The sequence below is a fragment of the Python bivittatus genome, unplaced genomic scaffold (assembly GCF_059951505.1).
Source record: "Python bivittatus isolate LINGU-HERP-01145 unplaced genomic scaffold, Pbiv_v1 ctg000070_np1212, whole genome shotgun sequence".
Lineage (NCBI taxonomy): Eukaryota > Metazoa > Chordata > Lepidosauria > Squamata > Pythonidae > Python > Python bivittatus.
In genome coordinates this window covers 55588213-55605372 of record NW_028277034.1, presented here as the reverse complement: position 1 = coordinate 55605372, position 17160 = coordinate 55588213, and the positions used below count along the sequence as shown (strand labels likewise).

Genomic DNA, 17160 nt, shown 5'->3' with positions numbered 1-17160 from the left:
CTCTTTTCCCCACAACAACAACCCTGGGAGGTGGGTTGGGCTGAGAGAGTGGGACTGGCCCAAAGTCACCCAGCCAGCTTTCATGCCTAAGGCGGGACTAGAACTCACCACCGCCTGGTTTCTGGGCCAGCACCTTCACCACGGCACCGAACTGGCTATGTTACCTTTGGCTTAAAAAAGATGAATGAAGTGATGCAAAATGAATGAAATGCACGTGTCATGTTAGCTATAAGAGAACTACTCAGGCTGGAAAAGGAAAGGGGGTATTTCAGAGCGTCGCCGACAAAGAGCAGAGGGATGTTGTCATGCCAGCCTTACTTGGTCGGAGGCAGTCAGCTCTTCAGTTTCACATTCTGGGAAAAAGAGACTCAAGCAACTGATAATTTTGCTCCTCCCAGGATTCTCTATCCTGATTCCTCATTCCCTGATGTTAAACCCGATTAATGAAACTCTGGGTGAACCTTGGTTCTCTGCTCAGGCTGTGTCGCTAAGGGCTTGACCTCACCAGAGATGGGTTATTGTTTAAGGTGGCATCGCTGGAGCCAGCGAAGATCACCATCTCCCAGTGATGGTAAACTGGTGGGTTGCAAAGAAATATGCTTGCTAAACAGTTGTTCTGTCGTTCACAAGTTCAGCAAAAGAATAGATTTCCCAATTACAAGGAACGGAGGCCAGTCATGACAGTCAGGGAGAAAATTAGGAATTCTGCGTCGCACCAAAAAAGTTGAGGTTATGCCAGCCAGCCATAATGCTGCGACCTCCATGATTTGCATTAATTATTTAATTCCTATTATTCAGTGTATTTCTTTCATTCCATCTGGATACTGCCCAACTCCCAACTGGCTGGGCGGCTCACGACAAGAAGAAAAGAACACAGAAAATTAACCAAAGCAGGGCAACAACAACTAAAAATAATCACAAGACGGCAATCCAACCACAAAGCAAACCTAAAACATCACAGACAGGACTCCCACCCACCTACCCCCAAGGCCTGAGTAAATCACCGAGCCTTTCTGAAAGCTTTTACCCTATTAGCTGAAGTCTTACTTAATGCATTTTTAAACGATTATTGATTGATTCGTATAAAATAGCTTTTTTTTCATTTCAAGAGGACGTAGGTTGTAGCCCAGAGTTACAGGAGCATCAGGTCAATTAGTGTTGACTTATTCATCAAAGCTATGTGTGAGATTTGTGCCTGCAGCCCCCACCTTCCTCCTCTCTTCATTATGAGCCATGATGCATCAGGGAGCTTTTAAGTAACATTGTCTCCCATAACTTTTCATTTAACTGGGATTCCCTGGATTCAGATGAAATGGGGAGCTACGGTTAATTAGAAGCTCCCTGGCTGAATTGCTGCTTAGTTGAAGAGAAGACCCAAGAAAGACGCCTCCGCAAAGGCCATCACCGAAGCTCGTACAAGCAGATATATGCCGTTTAAATTCCAACATAAGAATATTAAACCATTGTAGAAATCTCACAGCCCAATAGCCCGATCAAAAAGAAGGCAACACGGATGACAACATTTATCTCCATAATCTGAACATTTGCAGCCCCCATCATCAAGGAGCAAAAAGCAAACAGCAGTTGAGGCAGGCAGAGTTTTGCTGGAGTGGCAGTCCAGCATAAGATAACATTTGGTATTCTCTGCATGAAGATCCAGGTTGGGAAGACCAGATTATATGCCATCTGTTTTGGCTGCCAGTGCTGCTTGTCTGCTTCTGGGGGTGGCATTTTTGACACGGGTGTCTCATTTGAAAGGAGCACCCTGCAAATACACAAGTGGTGCTTAATAATGTGTGAGAGAAGATAGAGAGCCCAGGAAAGGAATGGGTGGGAGGGAGACATACACAATCAAGAGATAGAAGTTGAGTCAGTTGGGAGCTTATCTTCTAACTGTCAGCCCTTTGGGGTAGAGCAGATTGGGAAAGCAACTGGAATGATCTGTGGGGCTGACCTTGGGAGACAGGAGGAAGAGCCACAGACTAGACAACCATCGTGCAAAAGAGATCTCAGCCCATAGAAGGAAGAGGGTTGTGAGAAGCGTCTCTGAAGGGACCCTCTCTAGTTTTCTAGAAAGTAAAAGTAAAGCAGGGGAGAAATACTTTAAGACTTGCAAGATTCTGTTACTGTAACCTCACAATAAAGGTAGTATTAGTACCCACAGTTTGTGCTTCTTGTCTGGACTAACTCGAAGGGCTGACAGCAAATCCACAGGAAGACCAGAACGAGGCTTTTTTCGAGATAGGCTCTAGGAACAGAATCTTGCAAGTCTGTCTGTGGTTCTTCTCCCCTCCCTCTTACATCAACCTGAGGAATCAACCTGAGTCTCTTCTTAACACTATCTCCCTTTCCAAGACGTAAGGAATTTATTTTTTTATTTCTTGAATTAGTTTATATGGCCACCCATCTCACGAATAAGACTCTGGATGGCTGGCAATGGGTTAAAACGATTAAAAAAAAAATTAGCAAAGGATACACAATTAACAATGGTCACAAAGAATGACTTAAAAAAAAAAACAATAGAGACCTCTCAACAGGCTATCTAGCCTCCTGATTTCCTGGCCCTGGAGCACATCCAGGTCTTTAACGCTTTATGAAAGGCTGACAGGATTGGGGCCTCAGGGGTATGGTGTCCCATAGGGCAGGGGCTGCGACAGAAAAGGTCCCATAAGATGACATTCTTTAATGGAAGGGACCCAGCATGTGCCCCTGTAGGCGGACCTAGTGGGACAGGTAGAAATAACCAAGGGGAGGTGGTCCTGCAGATAACCCAGCCCCACGCCATGGGAAGCTACTGTCCTTGCGTACATAACCATTTCTGAATATTTGCTTCAAGGCTCTCTCCCTGACTCTGCATGAACAGCCCCTCAGCCCAGGCGGTGAGAAACCTGGGAAGAAACATTTCAAATCATTCAAAGTCTCTTCTGGATTCACTCACTCTAAATCAGGCTGGGAAATGCCTCTTACGGTTTCTGTATTTAGCCCTGAGAAACATGAAAGATCCCTCGCTGAAAGCTGGGTAGGTCGTGCTTCCCTGATCTTTCCCAGCTCCGTGGGGCTCAACAAAACTCTGATGGCCTCAGAGTTGACCTTGTCTATCTTGGAAGCTAAGCGGGGCCAGGCATGATTCAAATTTAGAATAGGAAGCCATCAGGAGATCCCTAGGCTGTAGACTAGACCAGGAAGTCAAGTAATGTTCTGGAAGAAGGCTGTGACCAGCAACTTTCTTGTTGCTGCCCAGAAGGCAACCTGGAAGTGCCCATGAAGTCACTAGGAATAAAGCTTGAATTGAAGAAGACTTTATTTCAGTAGCTACTGCTATGATCAAATCAAATCAAATATCTTTATTACAGTCGTTGACCAGCCTTTGTAAAAATAAACAATGGAGTACAATTTGTAATCAGGGAAAGCTGTGATAAAATTACTCCCTCTGAGGGTCAATAGATAAGGAGAGCCTTGCTGGGTGAAGAGAATCCATTCTCTGTGAGGAGATTTTAAAAAATATCCTACTTTCCCAATGCTGGTCTTTTTTTAATTTATTTTTCCCAACTTTACCCTATTGGATACGAATGTTTGATATGTGCCACTTGGTCTGCCTCACGCTGCAACGAAAGCTTCCTAAAAGCCTATTTTTCCCCTACAGAATTATTCCAGTGGATAACAAGGACAGCCTGTACTTGGTTAAAACGGTGAGTAGCGTTTCTGTGTGCTGCAGAGTTACGTACATTTGAAGACGCCAAGGACACCTTCACTGCTTTTAACTAGGATCTCGTGCACTTCCTGCCAAGAGTCCCAGATTCTTTGCAGGTCGTCGCAAGCCAGCGAAGGGGCCGCCTGGGTCAAAACGCTCCTTCGGGAGGGGTGGAGATGAGCCTTGTGCAACTAGCAAACCTACTGAGCGTTGCTGCGTTATTCTGTCCTCGTGGCTCTGCTCACTGAAATGTTAAGAGGCTCTTTTGAAAGAAGGGTCTGTCATTCAGCCAACGGAGGGCTTCACGTGTGCTTTGCCTGTGGCTGGCACGTGATTCATCCTTGCCATTTCTATGGGATGATCCTGGCCCTGAGGGATTCCATAAAAGCAGCCGCCTCAGCCTTGAAACCCTGCAGATGAGTCGTGCGTCAGCTTCCATAATCCTCAGAGCGTATGACTAGGGGCTGTGCTGCTTAGGGATAATAGGAATTGCTTTAACCCAGGGTTTCTCAACCTTGGCAGCCTTAAGCTGTGTGGACTTCAACTCCCAGAATTCCCCAGCCAGCCATGCTGGCTGGGGGATTCTGGGAGTTGAAGTCCACACAGCTTAAAGCTGCCAAGGTTGAGAGAAACTACTCTAACACACGTGGAAGGCACAGGTTCAGAATGGCACGAAAATATCCTTGGTTGACAGCTGATTTTCCTTTTAGCCAGTAAATCCCTGGCTAGAATAGGTGATCTCTTAAATCTTTAGACTGGGAGTCATAGTTTTCCACTTACATTTAGGTTAAAGTCATCTCTCCCCACCACTCCAGGGCCATACCCCAATCTTGAACGTACTGTTTTTCAGGGAGGGGATGCAGACTTTTTATTTCTGTTTAAATCGAGAGGAGTCAACTGAGCTTGGCAAAGCAGCTTTAGGAGAGACAGAAAGAAATGCCCTGCCCTGCCCTGCCCTGCCCTGCCCTGCCCTGCCCTGCCCTGCCCTGCCCTGCCCTGCCCTGCCCTGCCCTGCCACCAGATGACCTGATTTCCTTTTAAAAATCAGGTTGGGCAAATTCATGGACTTGCCCAGAGCCAGGGAACAATGGGGGTTGGATGTTCAGGGGTTCCCTGAACTCTCTGGCTTTGCAAGACTGCCTTTGATAGGACCTTCTCTGACCAAGCCGTTGTTCTGCTTGCTCCATTGTTGGGGCCTTGAATGGGGCATGCCAAGTAAAGCACTCAAGGTGTGGTTGATTGGATGAAGGATAAGTTTTGAATGTGTTGGAGGTGTTTAAATAGAGGATCAGTGGCTATCTGGGACAGTGGATTCCTGCACTGGGCAGAGGCTTGGATTAGGAGTCTCTTCTCCAAGTTCCTTTCCAGCTTTCCTTAAACTGTGCTGCCGTCCTTTCTCTAAAGTGGAACTCTGTTCACACTCTTCTATTAAACTAGGAGGAGCTGGGGATAAAAATGGGGAGAGGGAGATTGTGCTGTAGACAGAGCTGCTCTCGAAGATGGTCTGGAAACATCCGTTGAATACGGTGTTTCTCAAACTTGGCAACTTTAAGATGCAGCTGGGGAGTTCTGTGAGTTGAAGTCCACGCATCTTAAAGTTGCCAAGTTTGAGAAACACTGGTTTAATACAAGGTACTGCAGCAAGAACCTTGACTGGAAGTGGGAGTTACAAACCTATTCCACCACGCTTCCAGTTTCCATGGGTTCCCAGTTTGTTTCCAGTCCCAGTTTAGGTGCTGGCATTAAGCAATAGAGCGGTTCATGGCTTGGGAACACGGTCACTGGAGGAACGCCTCTTCCGGGATGTCCTGCAGTCACCTTCAGAGACCCTGTGGCTGGTGCCTTCTTGTCCTGGGAAACAGTGAGGGGCCTGGAAAGCTTTATCAGTGATGGCCCCCGTGCCAGGAATGTGCACTGAGGGCTGATGAGATTGCAGAGACTCTTTCATTTGGCCAGGCATTTTAATGTGTTGATTTTTAATATTTTAATAATTCCTGGGTCTTAGTGTACCTTTTGATTGCCTTGAATTTTATTGCGGGATTGCGTAGGACTCCCTGAGAACGTTTGAATTGGGACACTCTGCTTTTAAAAAGAAACTGAATAAAATGCCTTCTTCCTGCTTTGCTGCAGGTAACCATGGCTGTCTACGACATCCCGGATCTGCTTGCCGGAAGAGGCTGCCTGGGATCGGTCGTCTTCTCAGAATCCTTCCTGACATCGCAGATTCTTGTGAAGGAAAAAGGTTCTGTGCTCACTGAAATGTGTGGGGAAACAACCCTCTTGGGGAAAACACCTCTGTGATTTAACTTGGATGTGCAGTTGCTTAGATTGCTCATTATACCAAAAATGTGATCAAACCTCAGGTGTGGAAGCCATATCGAGTTCACTTTTGCTTCCCCTCTTTTGGGATAAGCCACAGCACGCTGTTAAACCCCACACTTGGAGAACACAATCTGTAGTTTTCCTGTTACATCCAAAAGACAGTGGGGCACGGTGGACAAGGAAAGGAAAATGTGTGTGAGTCCACAATTTATTTGTGAAATAATCAATCAGGATTTAGCGTTACCCAGGAACCCAGATGCATCAGAAAAGTACAGTACATCCTTATTTTGGCTTATAATAGCAAACAATTCACTTCGGTGCCTCCTCTCAGGCTTCTTTTGCCAAAATTCAGTTTCTTGGGTTTGTCAAAGCTAGGGGATTTAATTTTTTTTTTAAAGTCAAGCTAATCCTAGGCAGCTCACAAAAATATTCAATAAAAGCAGGATACATAAAACGAACCAATCCCACAGCAACAACCCGTATCCCAAACAGAGCGTTGCAACATCACAAACCCTTTGCATGTTCTTACATTTGCTGGGCTCACTTCTCTCGTAACTCAAAGCCTGGGGGATGAGATGGGTCTTCCCAGGCCTCCCAAAGACTATAAGGGCGGGGGCCCCCGAATCTCAAGGGGGAGGCTGTTCCAAAGGGTTGGGGCAGCCCCAGAAAAGGGATGTGAAACATTCTTTTATTTTTGAGAACTTCCAGTTGAGCACTGCATCACGCTAAGTCAGCGTTTCTCAACCTTGACCGCTTGAAGATGTGTGGACTTCAACTCCCAGAATTCCCCAGCCAGCATGGCTGGCTGGGGAATTCTGGGAGTTGAAGTCCACACATCTTCAAGCGGCCAAGGTTGAGAAACACTGCACTAAGTCCACAGATCCAAGATCTAAGCCTTGACTACCTGTTTTGGACCCTCTCCTAAATGTTGCTATGGTAGAAAGTGCGCCATGTGAAATCGATGAACTGCCAGCTCTGCTTGGGTAGAAACATAAATGCCTCCCCCCCATGAGCGGCTAACATTTATTTTATTGTTGCTAAGCTACCTGCCCAAAGAGCACTGCCAATTTATCTCCTGTGCGCGTCTCCCTCCTTCTCCCACACATTCGCCTCTTTCCTTGGTGGAAAACCTCTCTGCATTTCAGCAGCCAGCTTTGTTTCTACATGTCATTAACGCAGGAGTGTTTCCAAATGCTTCGGAACAAAGGAATCCATTGGAAAGCCCTCTGCACATTGTAGGGAAAGACTTGCGAGATGCGTTTCCAAAGGCAGAATGTTAGTTGCGGGTTTATATTAATCTTGTTAGGGTCCCCCTCCTTTATTCCTTATCTTTGGGGGGGGCAAATTGTGCCCCCCCCCACTCGCATGGCCAAGTGAAAGCGATCCTTGGAGGAGAACTGCATTGACATCTGAATGACCACAGGTTGCCTTATCACTTCTGCACTGTGAAAGCTATTCTTGGAAGGGCCGGAGATCCTCTTCCTCCGTTTGGAGATAAAGAAATTAAGGAGGAATTCTGTAAACACAGACTTCCAATGGAGCGATCTAAAGGCAGCTTTGTTGTGTCTCTGTGCTGAGGAAGGCTAAGTGACATAATTAGAACAAAAACAAAAAAAATAGAGGATCCCACTGTACAGAGAAATTTAAGCACAGTAACTTTGCCCTAAGAATTGCTTTCAAAGTAGACCCAGAAACTCAGCCCTTCTCTTTGACTCTTTTACTGCAGATGGCAGTATTAACACAGAAACCAGTTACATCATTCTCACTGCAGCTATTCGAAGATCGGTGTCTTGGCTGGTGAGTAGAACTTGATTCCTGCAAAGCCTTGGGGGGGGGTTGTTTGTTTGTCTGTTTTGCTTTTTCCCCTTTTCCTTTGAAAAATGAACATAGAAAACAGATTACAAAGCTGTTTTTCTAAGCCGGTCCAAAGCAAGGAGGAAAAACAGTCCTTTTGTGACAGCTTGCAGGTCGCTGAAAACAAAAAGGGTGAATTCTCTCTTGGGAATGTGCAGCTTCGATATTTTGCCAGGGAATGCAGATGAGATAAGAGCCAAGGGCCACGGGAACTGCTGATGTGGCCTCAGGCAGCTGAGGTGGAAGAAAGTTTGGGCTCTACAAAGCTGTAACCCCAAGTGGGGGCCACGTTGGTTTGGAAGTATGCTTTACAGGAGAACACACACACACACACACCACACACACACACACACACGCCATCTTTCATGTTTATTTTAGTTATTTATTTTGGTGCCTTTGAGTCAGTCTTGACTCCTGGTGACGGCCTGGACTAGCCCCTGTGGTTTTCTTGGCAGCATTTTTGAAAGGGATTTGCCCTTGCCTGCTTCCTAGGCCTGAGAGAGGGACTGGCCCAAGGTTTCCAGCCTGGTGCCTTAACCACTACACCAAACTGGCTCGCTTCGCATTTATACCTATTGGCAAAATATTACATCCATCTTATAATATCAGACAAAAGTAGCCGTCTTTGTAGGTTGCTCACTTGCCTGCAGACTTTACCCAGGGAACATTTTGTGGGGCGTGGAAAACCTTTTACAGTTTTGAAGAATGAGGAAATCAGCCCCAAGTTTGTTGAAATAGTAGTAGTCCAAGTATACAGGGTTTTGTTTTTTTTTTAATTAAAAGAATCTTATCCAACTCTTGACAGTCCAGGAAATTAGGCCAGTCTGTGTATTAATACTTGGGGACATTATTTATTTATTTAGTAGATTTATATGGCTACCTATCTCAGATACACGACTCTGAACAGCTAACAATATTAAAAATTATTTTAAAAAAACACACCAAAAAAAAACATAAAACTCATAGCAGCCAGAAGAAAAAAAAAAATTAGAAAAGCCACCATCAGACATTCAACATAACCAAGAAACAGGCTCCATCTCACACAGAACAGAATATAAGCACAGAGTCATTATATTCTATTCTGAATAGTTTGCATTTCTACTTCACTACTTAAATGTTTCGGGCGCTTCCAGTCTTGATCACTTTCTTCTTAACAGCATTGCAGGGGCGATCAGCATCCCCAGATTGCAGAGGGGGGCTTGAAGTATGGAGGTGTCGCCCTGGGTTTATCCATGGCGGAGATGGGGTCATGCTAGGAAAGGTGTGGTTTGTAGCTCCGTTCCCTTGCTGTGACCTAACTAAACTATCAAGGGAGTTTGGCCTATGCTTGTCTGACCAATCTAACTATGATTGCTCAAATCAACGTGCAGGGGTCGAAGGGAAGGTTTGCACCCCTGAACAGAGTACCAGAATTGGATGCAGGACTTTCATCCCTAAACCAGAATTGAAGCACTTGTTGGTTTGGGTTATAGGTTGAAGATAATGAAGTGAAGCTGTCAGAACAGGCCCAGCAAATCCTGAAGGTTTGTACTGTGACTTTGCCTGCTGGTTTGTGTTTTCCTTCTAGTTTGGCACCACGTGAGTGGGGACTGCTAACTGCACCACCGCCCAGCATTAAATATTGTGAGATGGTTAGTTTTGCCCATATGTTAGTCCAGTGTCTCTCAACCTTGGCCACTTTAAGATGTCTGGACTTCAATTCCCAGAATTCCCCAGCCAGCAAGGCTGGCTGGGGAATTCTGGGAGTTGAAGTCCAGACATCTTAAAGTGGCCAAGGTTGAGAAACACTGTATTAGCCTCTCCCTCTTAATAAAATAGATAGAGCTCAGCACCATGGACAGCAGCACAATTGGCCAAAGTCCAGAGATGACTCTGGGGGTTTTAAGCCCCACAGCTCTTATTGTTGCAGTTAAAAACCCTTGTGCTAAAAGGTGTGGAACCTGCAGAGTTTCTGAAGACCTGAGGGCATCAACAGCCAATGTGGTTTTCACCAGAGCAGCATATCTTTAGACAGAAGTTACATTACCTGCAGCCTTTTCTCCACTGAGATGATGCAAGCGGTCCTGGTTATAAACCCAGTGTGGGTTTGACTTAAAATTCTTACTTTCCCCTGCTCTCCACCCACCTGCCTGGTAAGGAAGAAAACACCTTGAATTTCGGGAGGCTAATTCTAAGATGTTATGCTCTGATCCAGAGATTCCAGCGGCCACATTATTTTGATAATCAGTTCTGTAGAGGCATCGGTTTCATTAGCATTTCTTTTTTTTTTTTAATAGTATTTTATTGGAATTTTAAAGTTACAAAGTTAAAAGTTAGAAAAAGAACATTGAAAATACAAATTGTAAAGAAAAGAAAAAGTGAGATAAAGTAAAAGAAAAAGAAAAAAGATATGAAAAATAGATAACTTCCAATCTATCTCTGGTCTTAGAAATAGTAAGGCTATCATAAGTGCTAGTTTTTAATACATTAAATAGGAATAGTAATTCTTTGTCTAAATGTATCCCATTACATTTATAATCTAATCTTCAAATCCCCACGTAAGCTTCACCCCACCTGCATTTTGCAAATAGTCCATCAATGGTTTCCATTCTTTAAGGTAATAATTATTTGAGTTTTCTTTTAATAAGCAAGTCAGTTTATCATTTTCTGCCATTTCCATCAGTTTTAACAACCATTCTTGTATTGTTGGTAATGTCTGGGTTTTCCAAAATTGTGCATAAAGAAGTCTTGCTGTGGTAATCTTGTATTGAGTAATTCTAATAAGATGTTTTCCTATTTGAATTAGCATTTCATTATAAAGCACATGATGTCCACACAGAAGAATGGTTCCGAAACTTGCCTTGTTCCCCTTGTTTAGAAAGAAGAATCTTTCCTGGGTACTCTGCTGACTGGAGGTGATGGAGCCCACATTGTTGCTAGCAATTCACTCTGTAGACCGGAGGAAGGTAAATAATCTGTCCAATACACAGGCCTTTGTCTGCAAAAATGATACGGAAGATTGCTGGCCTCTGGTTCAGAAACGTCATTCCATTCTGATTCCTCCTTGTCACACACAGGTTTTGTTGGGAAATGTTACAGCTCTATTATATAAAAGAAATGGCCTTTTGATAGAGCAGTCAGGATTTTAAGAAGCCCACAACTAGCTTCTGGCACCCAAAGATATCGTGTGTTTGAATAGGTTACCCCATTGCTGGATGGGAAGTGTCTTTTTTGATGTTGGCAGGAGAGAAGGTCCCTGCTCCTTAAACTCAAAAGAAGTTGTAAACCCTGTTCACCATTGTTGACCTTGGAGAATGCACTGATTCCAGTTAGCTCTTAACCTCTCAATACTTCTTGCTCTGGTCCTGCTTGTGGAGATTGATTTTTTTATCCCCCACATCTGTTTCATGATGGGAATTCTCTTGGATAGAACCTCTTCAGAAACCATTAGATTTTTTTTTTCTTCCAAGCTTTGAGTTGCTTTGAGGCTCAACTCAACCTCTCTGGGAATCTTTTCCTTGGGGTGCTGATCAGTCCGGTAGAACAGAGTTGATGTAAAGCTGAATAATGAAGACTCTTGGAGCCTCCCCAGCTTGATTTTTCCATATATCTAGCTCTCCAGTGAGTTCTCACAACTGCCTCCATTTACTGATTCTCTCCTAATTGATGCTGACACAGTTTTTAAGTTCACATCATTTCAGAGATCTCAGAGGTTCTGGTCCCCTAAATTGTCCTAGATCCCTCAGAGTTGGACAATGGGTAGTATGCAGTCTCTTAACTTTCCAAGGTTGGATCAGATGATTGAGAGTCCTTTCATCTGTGGGCAGGCTGGAGGAAATTGATTACCCTGACCACTTTCCATTTGGCTTCAGAAACCAGACCAGAAAATCAACTCCACGGGAAGGCTAAAACTACTTTTATTGAGATTAGCTCTAATAACAGAATCTTGCAAGTCTGATTGTACTGGACCTCCTCCTCTTCATCATACTTTAGTGAATTAAGGAGGCATCTATCTGAGCCACTTCTCAATGTCATCGGATGTCTTGAACTTAAAAAAATGCCTAGGCAGTGGTTCCTGCATATCTCCATCAAGGTCATCTTCTTTACTCTCTGCAACAGGGTCAAGACTGCTTTGCTCAGTCTTATGGATGATCTTTGCCCAGGAAGTGTGGCTTGCTTGTTTCTTCTTGATCTCTCAGTGGTTTTTATTCCCATCAGCCATGGGCTCCTGGGACAACTTGAGAACATAGGAACAAAAGGCCATCCTTTACAGTGACTGTGTCCTATACATCAGGGAGATTTCAAAGGGTGTCTCTCAGAGGCAGAGCTGTGATACAGTGGGTCCCGAGTGTCTATTCTGTCTCCAGAGCTTTATTTACAGCAGTGTTTCTCAACCTCAGCAACTTTAAGAAGTGTGGACTTCAACTTTGTTGAAGAGTCCAGAATACCTAAGCTTTAGGTTCATCATGAGTGTTTCCAGAAGCTGTCTGCTTTACTTCATCCAGTACTGAATGCTCTGTTCTTCTTGTAGTCCAAGGTCCTCTGAAAAAATGTCTTCAGCACCATGGTTCAAAGGCAACCATTTTTCTTTGGGCAACCTTTCTGAGGTCCAACTTTCTAAGCCAAATATTACATCTGGAAAACCATAATCTTGCCAGCACACACCATTGCTGTCAGTGTGAAGTCTCCACACTATTAATATTTTGCCCAGGCTTGTCATAATCTTTCTCCCGAATATACACAGGTTTCTTTAATTCATAGCTACAGTGAATGTTTGAATCCAGGAAGGTATAATCTACAACTATGCCTGAAACATACTTCTTTACACAGACATTTAATTGCCAATTGTAATTATAGACTTTAATTGTTTGAAGTATCTTTCAACGGCTTTAATATCTGTGGTTTTAATATTGGTTTTACATTGATGGTATACTGCCAAGAGGTAGAATCAGCTGAAATCAAAGATCTCATGGCTTGGTTTCCTTTTGTTCACAGGAAAGCTCTATTTCTTTTCGGAGGGTCTCTTGTTTTGTCATCCCCACTGCGGTAGCATTACCATCTCCAAGGCACACATGGTGTCCGTCCAATTCTACGATGGGGTAAGTGCGTGACTGCCTGCTTGTTTGAAATACTCCATGAAAGCAGAAGAGCTTTCTCTCATCCACTTCCTATTCTGTTTCGAAATTCTTCAGAGCTGTGTTAAGTCCCTGGAGCCGTAGATCCTCAAACATTATATTTGCTTTTCTTTCATGTATGTGCTCTTCAGCGCATGTGCATCTCCAGCGATGCATATGAGCCCTTGAAGCAAGTACTTAATAAATCAACTGAAGCCTCAGCTCGGTGGCTTCTTCCTGAAAACTAGGAACGAGATCCGCAAACATTCCACCTGGATCCCGTCCAATCTTCTAGAGTGGGAACTCAAGCAGAGTCCTTATTCTGTAGCTCAGCCCAGAACGTGGGGTCAAAGCTCTTTGGTTCTGAGGAAAGCAGCTGCAGAAGAGGGACTTAACCATGGTTAAGGCATGCAGGCTGGAGTTTGGGTTTAGAAGAAAGGAACTGGGGCAATTTATTTATTTATTAAGGCTTATGTGGCATTCCAGTTAGAATTGAATTAGATCAGTGTTTTTCAAACCTGGCCACTTTAAGATGCGTGGACTTCAACCCCCATGCTGGCTGGGGAATTCTGGGAGTTGAAGTCCACGCATCTTAAAGTGGCCAGGTTTGAAAAACACTGAACTAGATGATCCTTGTGGTCCTTTCCAGTTCTCCGATTCTATTCTCTGAAGTGACTCTGAGCATCTTATGCTCCTCCTTACAGTATTATGGTTAAAATGCAATGAATTCCTCACCGCCCCCATGCCCGTAGTACAACGGTAAAATAATGCCGCGCTGTGTGCGTGACCCCACCTGGCAGGCAGATCAGCCTGAGCATTTGGGAGGGCTACGTTGGCAGACCTCCGCTGTGCTCCAAAGAGTCTGGGGAGAGATTGCGTTCTTCGACCCTTTTGGATTTTTCACAGCTCTGCTTCGTCCTCTGCAAAGGGCCTGCACGCTCGGATTAAGTCTGAAAAGCCCTGCAGCCAAAGCACGCAGGCTTCCCTCTTTGTTCCTCTTCTGCTCGACTCCCCTCTGTGTAGTCTTGCAAACTGGCTGGGTCCTGACCTTCTTTCTATTGTTTGGTTTCAAGACATTTAGCTTCTGTCAACTTCTGGCTATTTATGGGACCCTGCTGTCACTCCTGAACCGCCGCCAGGTATTTTGTACAGAGCAAAATCCTTGAAAGAGAATTCATATTGTTTTGCAGAGCTGGCAAGGGGTGAGGCTGGAGGGATAAAAATAGCCCAAAGCGGGCAAGAGGGGGGCAACGATTGGGGGCTTCTATAATAAAACAAAGGAAAAGATAAGCACTTTAATTTCCATGGACATGAGTACACAAGGCTGTGTTTTTCTCTTAACCGCCTGCTTTTTTTTTATGTCAGCACTTTCCATTAAAAGCCATCTAGGAAAAGATTTGTAGCTTCAGCCAACTTTATTTGCCACAGGGGCTCTTGAATACTTCGGATTTCAGCTGAATTGTTGCATGGACTCAGGGCCCCTGTTCATATCACCTGGAGTTAGGTAGATGTAGAGCAGTGTTTTTCAACCTTGGGAACTTGAAGATGTGTGGACTTCAACTCCCAGAATTCCCCAGCCAGCATGCTGGCTGGGGAATTCTGGGAGTTGAAGTCCACACTGCTTAGAGTGGCCAAGTTTAAAAAACACTGATTTAGAGCAATGTTGGAGTTGTTTTGCTCCAGAGATTCTCCACACTGGTTCAGATAACGCAACCTTGGTCGAGCGAGCCACAATTTTAGACTGACTTTCCCCTGCTGCTGCTTTCCAACTGTGCTGCTGCTGCAACTCCCATGATGGCTGGGAACTCTAGGATTTATAGTCCTGGTCCACCTGGAGGACACTGGGTTAAGGCATGATGCTTTTTAACCAGACTGTTCTCTCTCCCCTGCTTGGGTGTTTTCATTCTTGACTTATATTCTGGGCCTTGTAGTCAGCAATTAAAATGCTGTTTTTCTGGTTTCAGGGTAATGGAACATTGACTTGAGAAATCTTGGAAGTTTGGCACTGTGATGCTAGAGAGAAAGGGGCAAAAAAGAAGAGAGGGATTACAACATGCATTCTTGCTCAATTCCATCAAAACCTCAATACATAATTTTTCCTTAAAGGTCTTTTCTTATTCCTTGTGTTTTAGGATTCCACCACTGTTGTCGCTGCCCTCTTTATAGAATACAAGCCTTCCCTGCTTCCTCATTTGCCAGTCCAGCTCCACACCCCAAACAACTTCCTGATGATTGCACTTTTCCCAAAGTCAACACTTTACAAAGCTTTCTATTCCCAGGTAACATCAGCCGCGCCCTGTGCTCAGTTTATGTGCATCTTTCGTTTGCTTTAGCAGAGAGTAGACAATTTGGGGTACTCGCATTCTCTCTTTGCAGTTCTCCGGACAGAATGGAAAGGGCTTGGCATGCCTTGTGGAGGAGTCTTCTAATCTCCAATTATTAGGCTTGTTCGCAAATGCACATGAATTGCTCGGGTGATGAATTTCACGCCCAAATCGGCTGTTGCAGATTGACATCGGCGGCAGTGTTTTGTATGCAGGGGCTTGTTGTACACCCAGCTTTCAGTCACAGAGAGAATTGTGCAAAAGGAAGAAGTTGGGGAGGAGGGACATCTTTAAGATCGATTGTTTAATCAAACAGGAAGTTAGGAAAACCTAGTTGGAGTCAAAATGTGATACAGTCAAATTAGACTGTCCAGAGCAGGGTTTCTCAACTTTGGCCACTTTAAGACATGTGGACTTCAACTCCCAGAATTGAATCCCCATGCTGGCTGGGGAATTCTGGGAGTTGAAGTCCACACGTCTTAAAGTGGCCAAGGTTGAGAAACCCTGGTCCAGAGATTATCCACCTCAGTTGCTAATGTGTCAAAGAAACAAGTTACTGTAGGGCCCAAGGAGGGAATTCTTAAATTTCTACCAACATTTAATAATGCCCTACAGTAACTCCTTTTCAGCATATTCTTTTCTCATTCACCTGGTTCCAAATCTGCCAGATTTCTATGTGACAATTAATAATAAAGTGACTAAGGGGGGAAAAGCATATTTGTAATAAGTGTCAACATTGACAAGAAGGCTGATACCATTACCAGTCTTAACAGCTGGTATAGGTAGGCTCCAGGAATGGAAGCACTAAGCTTATGAATTTTATGGTGAAGGATATGGCAACCCTGTTGGCTTCCTGCAGGGGTCTGGTTGCAGATGGCTGGACAAGACTTGAGCTATATTCTCTCGTGTAACAGAGTACTGCAGTCTGCTATAGTCTACTGCAGTTTTTTTCAAAGTTGGCAACTTTAAGATGTATGGACTTCAACTCCCAGAATTCCCCAGCCAGCATGCTGGGTGGGGAATTCTGAGAGTTGAAGTCCATACATCTTAAAGTTGCCAACTTTGAAAAACACTGGTCTACTGATTTCTTCCTCTTTCACTCAGAGTTTACAATAACTTCACCATTCCCTGAGTTAGGCCTATGAACCAATATTCCCCCCCAACCATGGTCTGTAGCTCAGCTTCCCATCTTGCATCCTCCAAGGATGTAGGGACTGCAACTCCCAGAATTCTCAGCAAGCATAGCCTTCTGGGATTGGGCCCAGTGCTTCTAGAAAAAACCTGATTGGGGATGTTTACCCATGGTTTAATTGGTGTTGAATGTGAAAATATTAAGTGGAAGGAAAAATGGCTCCTCTTCTCATCTATCAAACAGGGCAGTTTAAAAGAGTCCAAATGTGTTGGTTCATCTCTTGTAGCATTTATTAGCAGAGAAATTACCAGCCCTGGCAATGTTGGGAAGTACAATTATTAAATGATACCAGTCGAGAGAATTTTTAATTACATTTTAGTGCCCAGCACTTTAACAGTTCTCTTGGTAACCATCTGGGGGACTCACCTTCCTGAACAAGTACTATCTTCAAGCTTCATTAAAATTACGACACGCCTTATTAAATTGTGTAAGTTAGACCTTATTTGTCATTGTAGGTCTTTTCTGCCTGGCAACAGCGGGGGAACTCAGGAATAATGTTAAAAATGATCCAAGATGGCTGCCTGACTGCAGAACAGGAGAGATTGTAAGCTGATGGCTCTTTATTCCAGTTTTAGAGTTGCAAATGGAATCTGCCAGAAGAGAAACTCCGGTCAAGTGTTCCTGTTGAGAATGCCAGCCGGCCGTGCCCTTCTTCAAACTATGCCATGCCGTGCCATGTCCTGC

General features: G+C 44.3%; 1 protein-coding gene across 1 annotated transcript in view; it reads left to right on the top strand.

The window, feature by feature from the left end:
- Positions 1-17160, top strand: part of DNAAF9 (dynein axonemal assembly factor 9) — an 85755-nt gene that overhangs the window by 39945 nt on the left and 28650 nt on the right. The window contains exons 16-23 of the mRNA XM_088133213.1: positions 3644-3689; positions 5822-5933; positions 7740-7810; positions 9340-9390; positions 10725-10812; positions 12842-12945; positions 15093-15239; positions 16932-17020. Of these exons, the coding sequence (XP_087989339.1) occupies positions 3644-3689; positions 5822-5933; positions 7740-7810; positions 9340-9390; positions 10725-10812; positions 12842-12945; positions 15093-15239; positions 16932-17020 (708 nt within the window). The remainder of the gene's footprint in view (positions 1-3643; positions 3690-5821; positions 5934-7739; positions 7811-9339; positions 9391-10724; positions 10813-12841; positions 12946-15092; positions 15240-16931; positions 17021-17160) is intronic.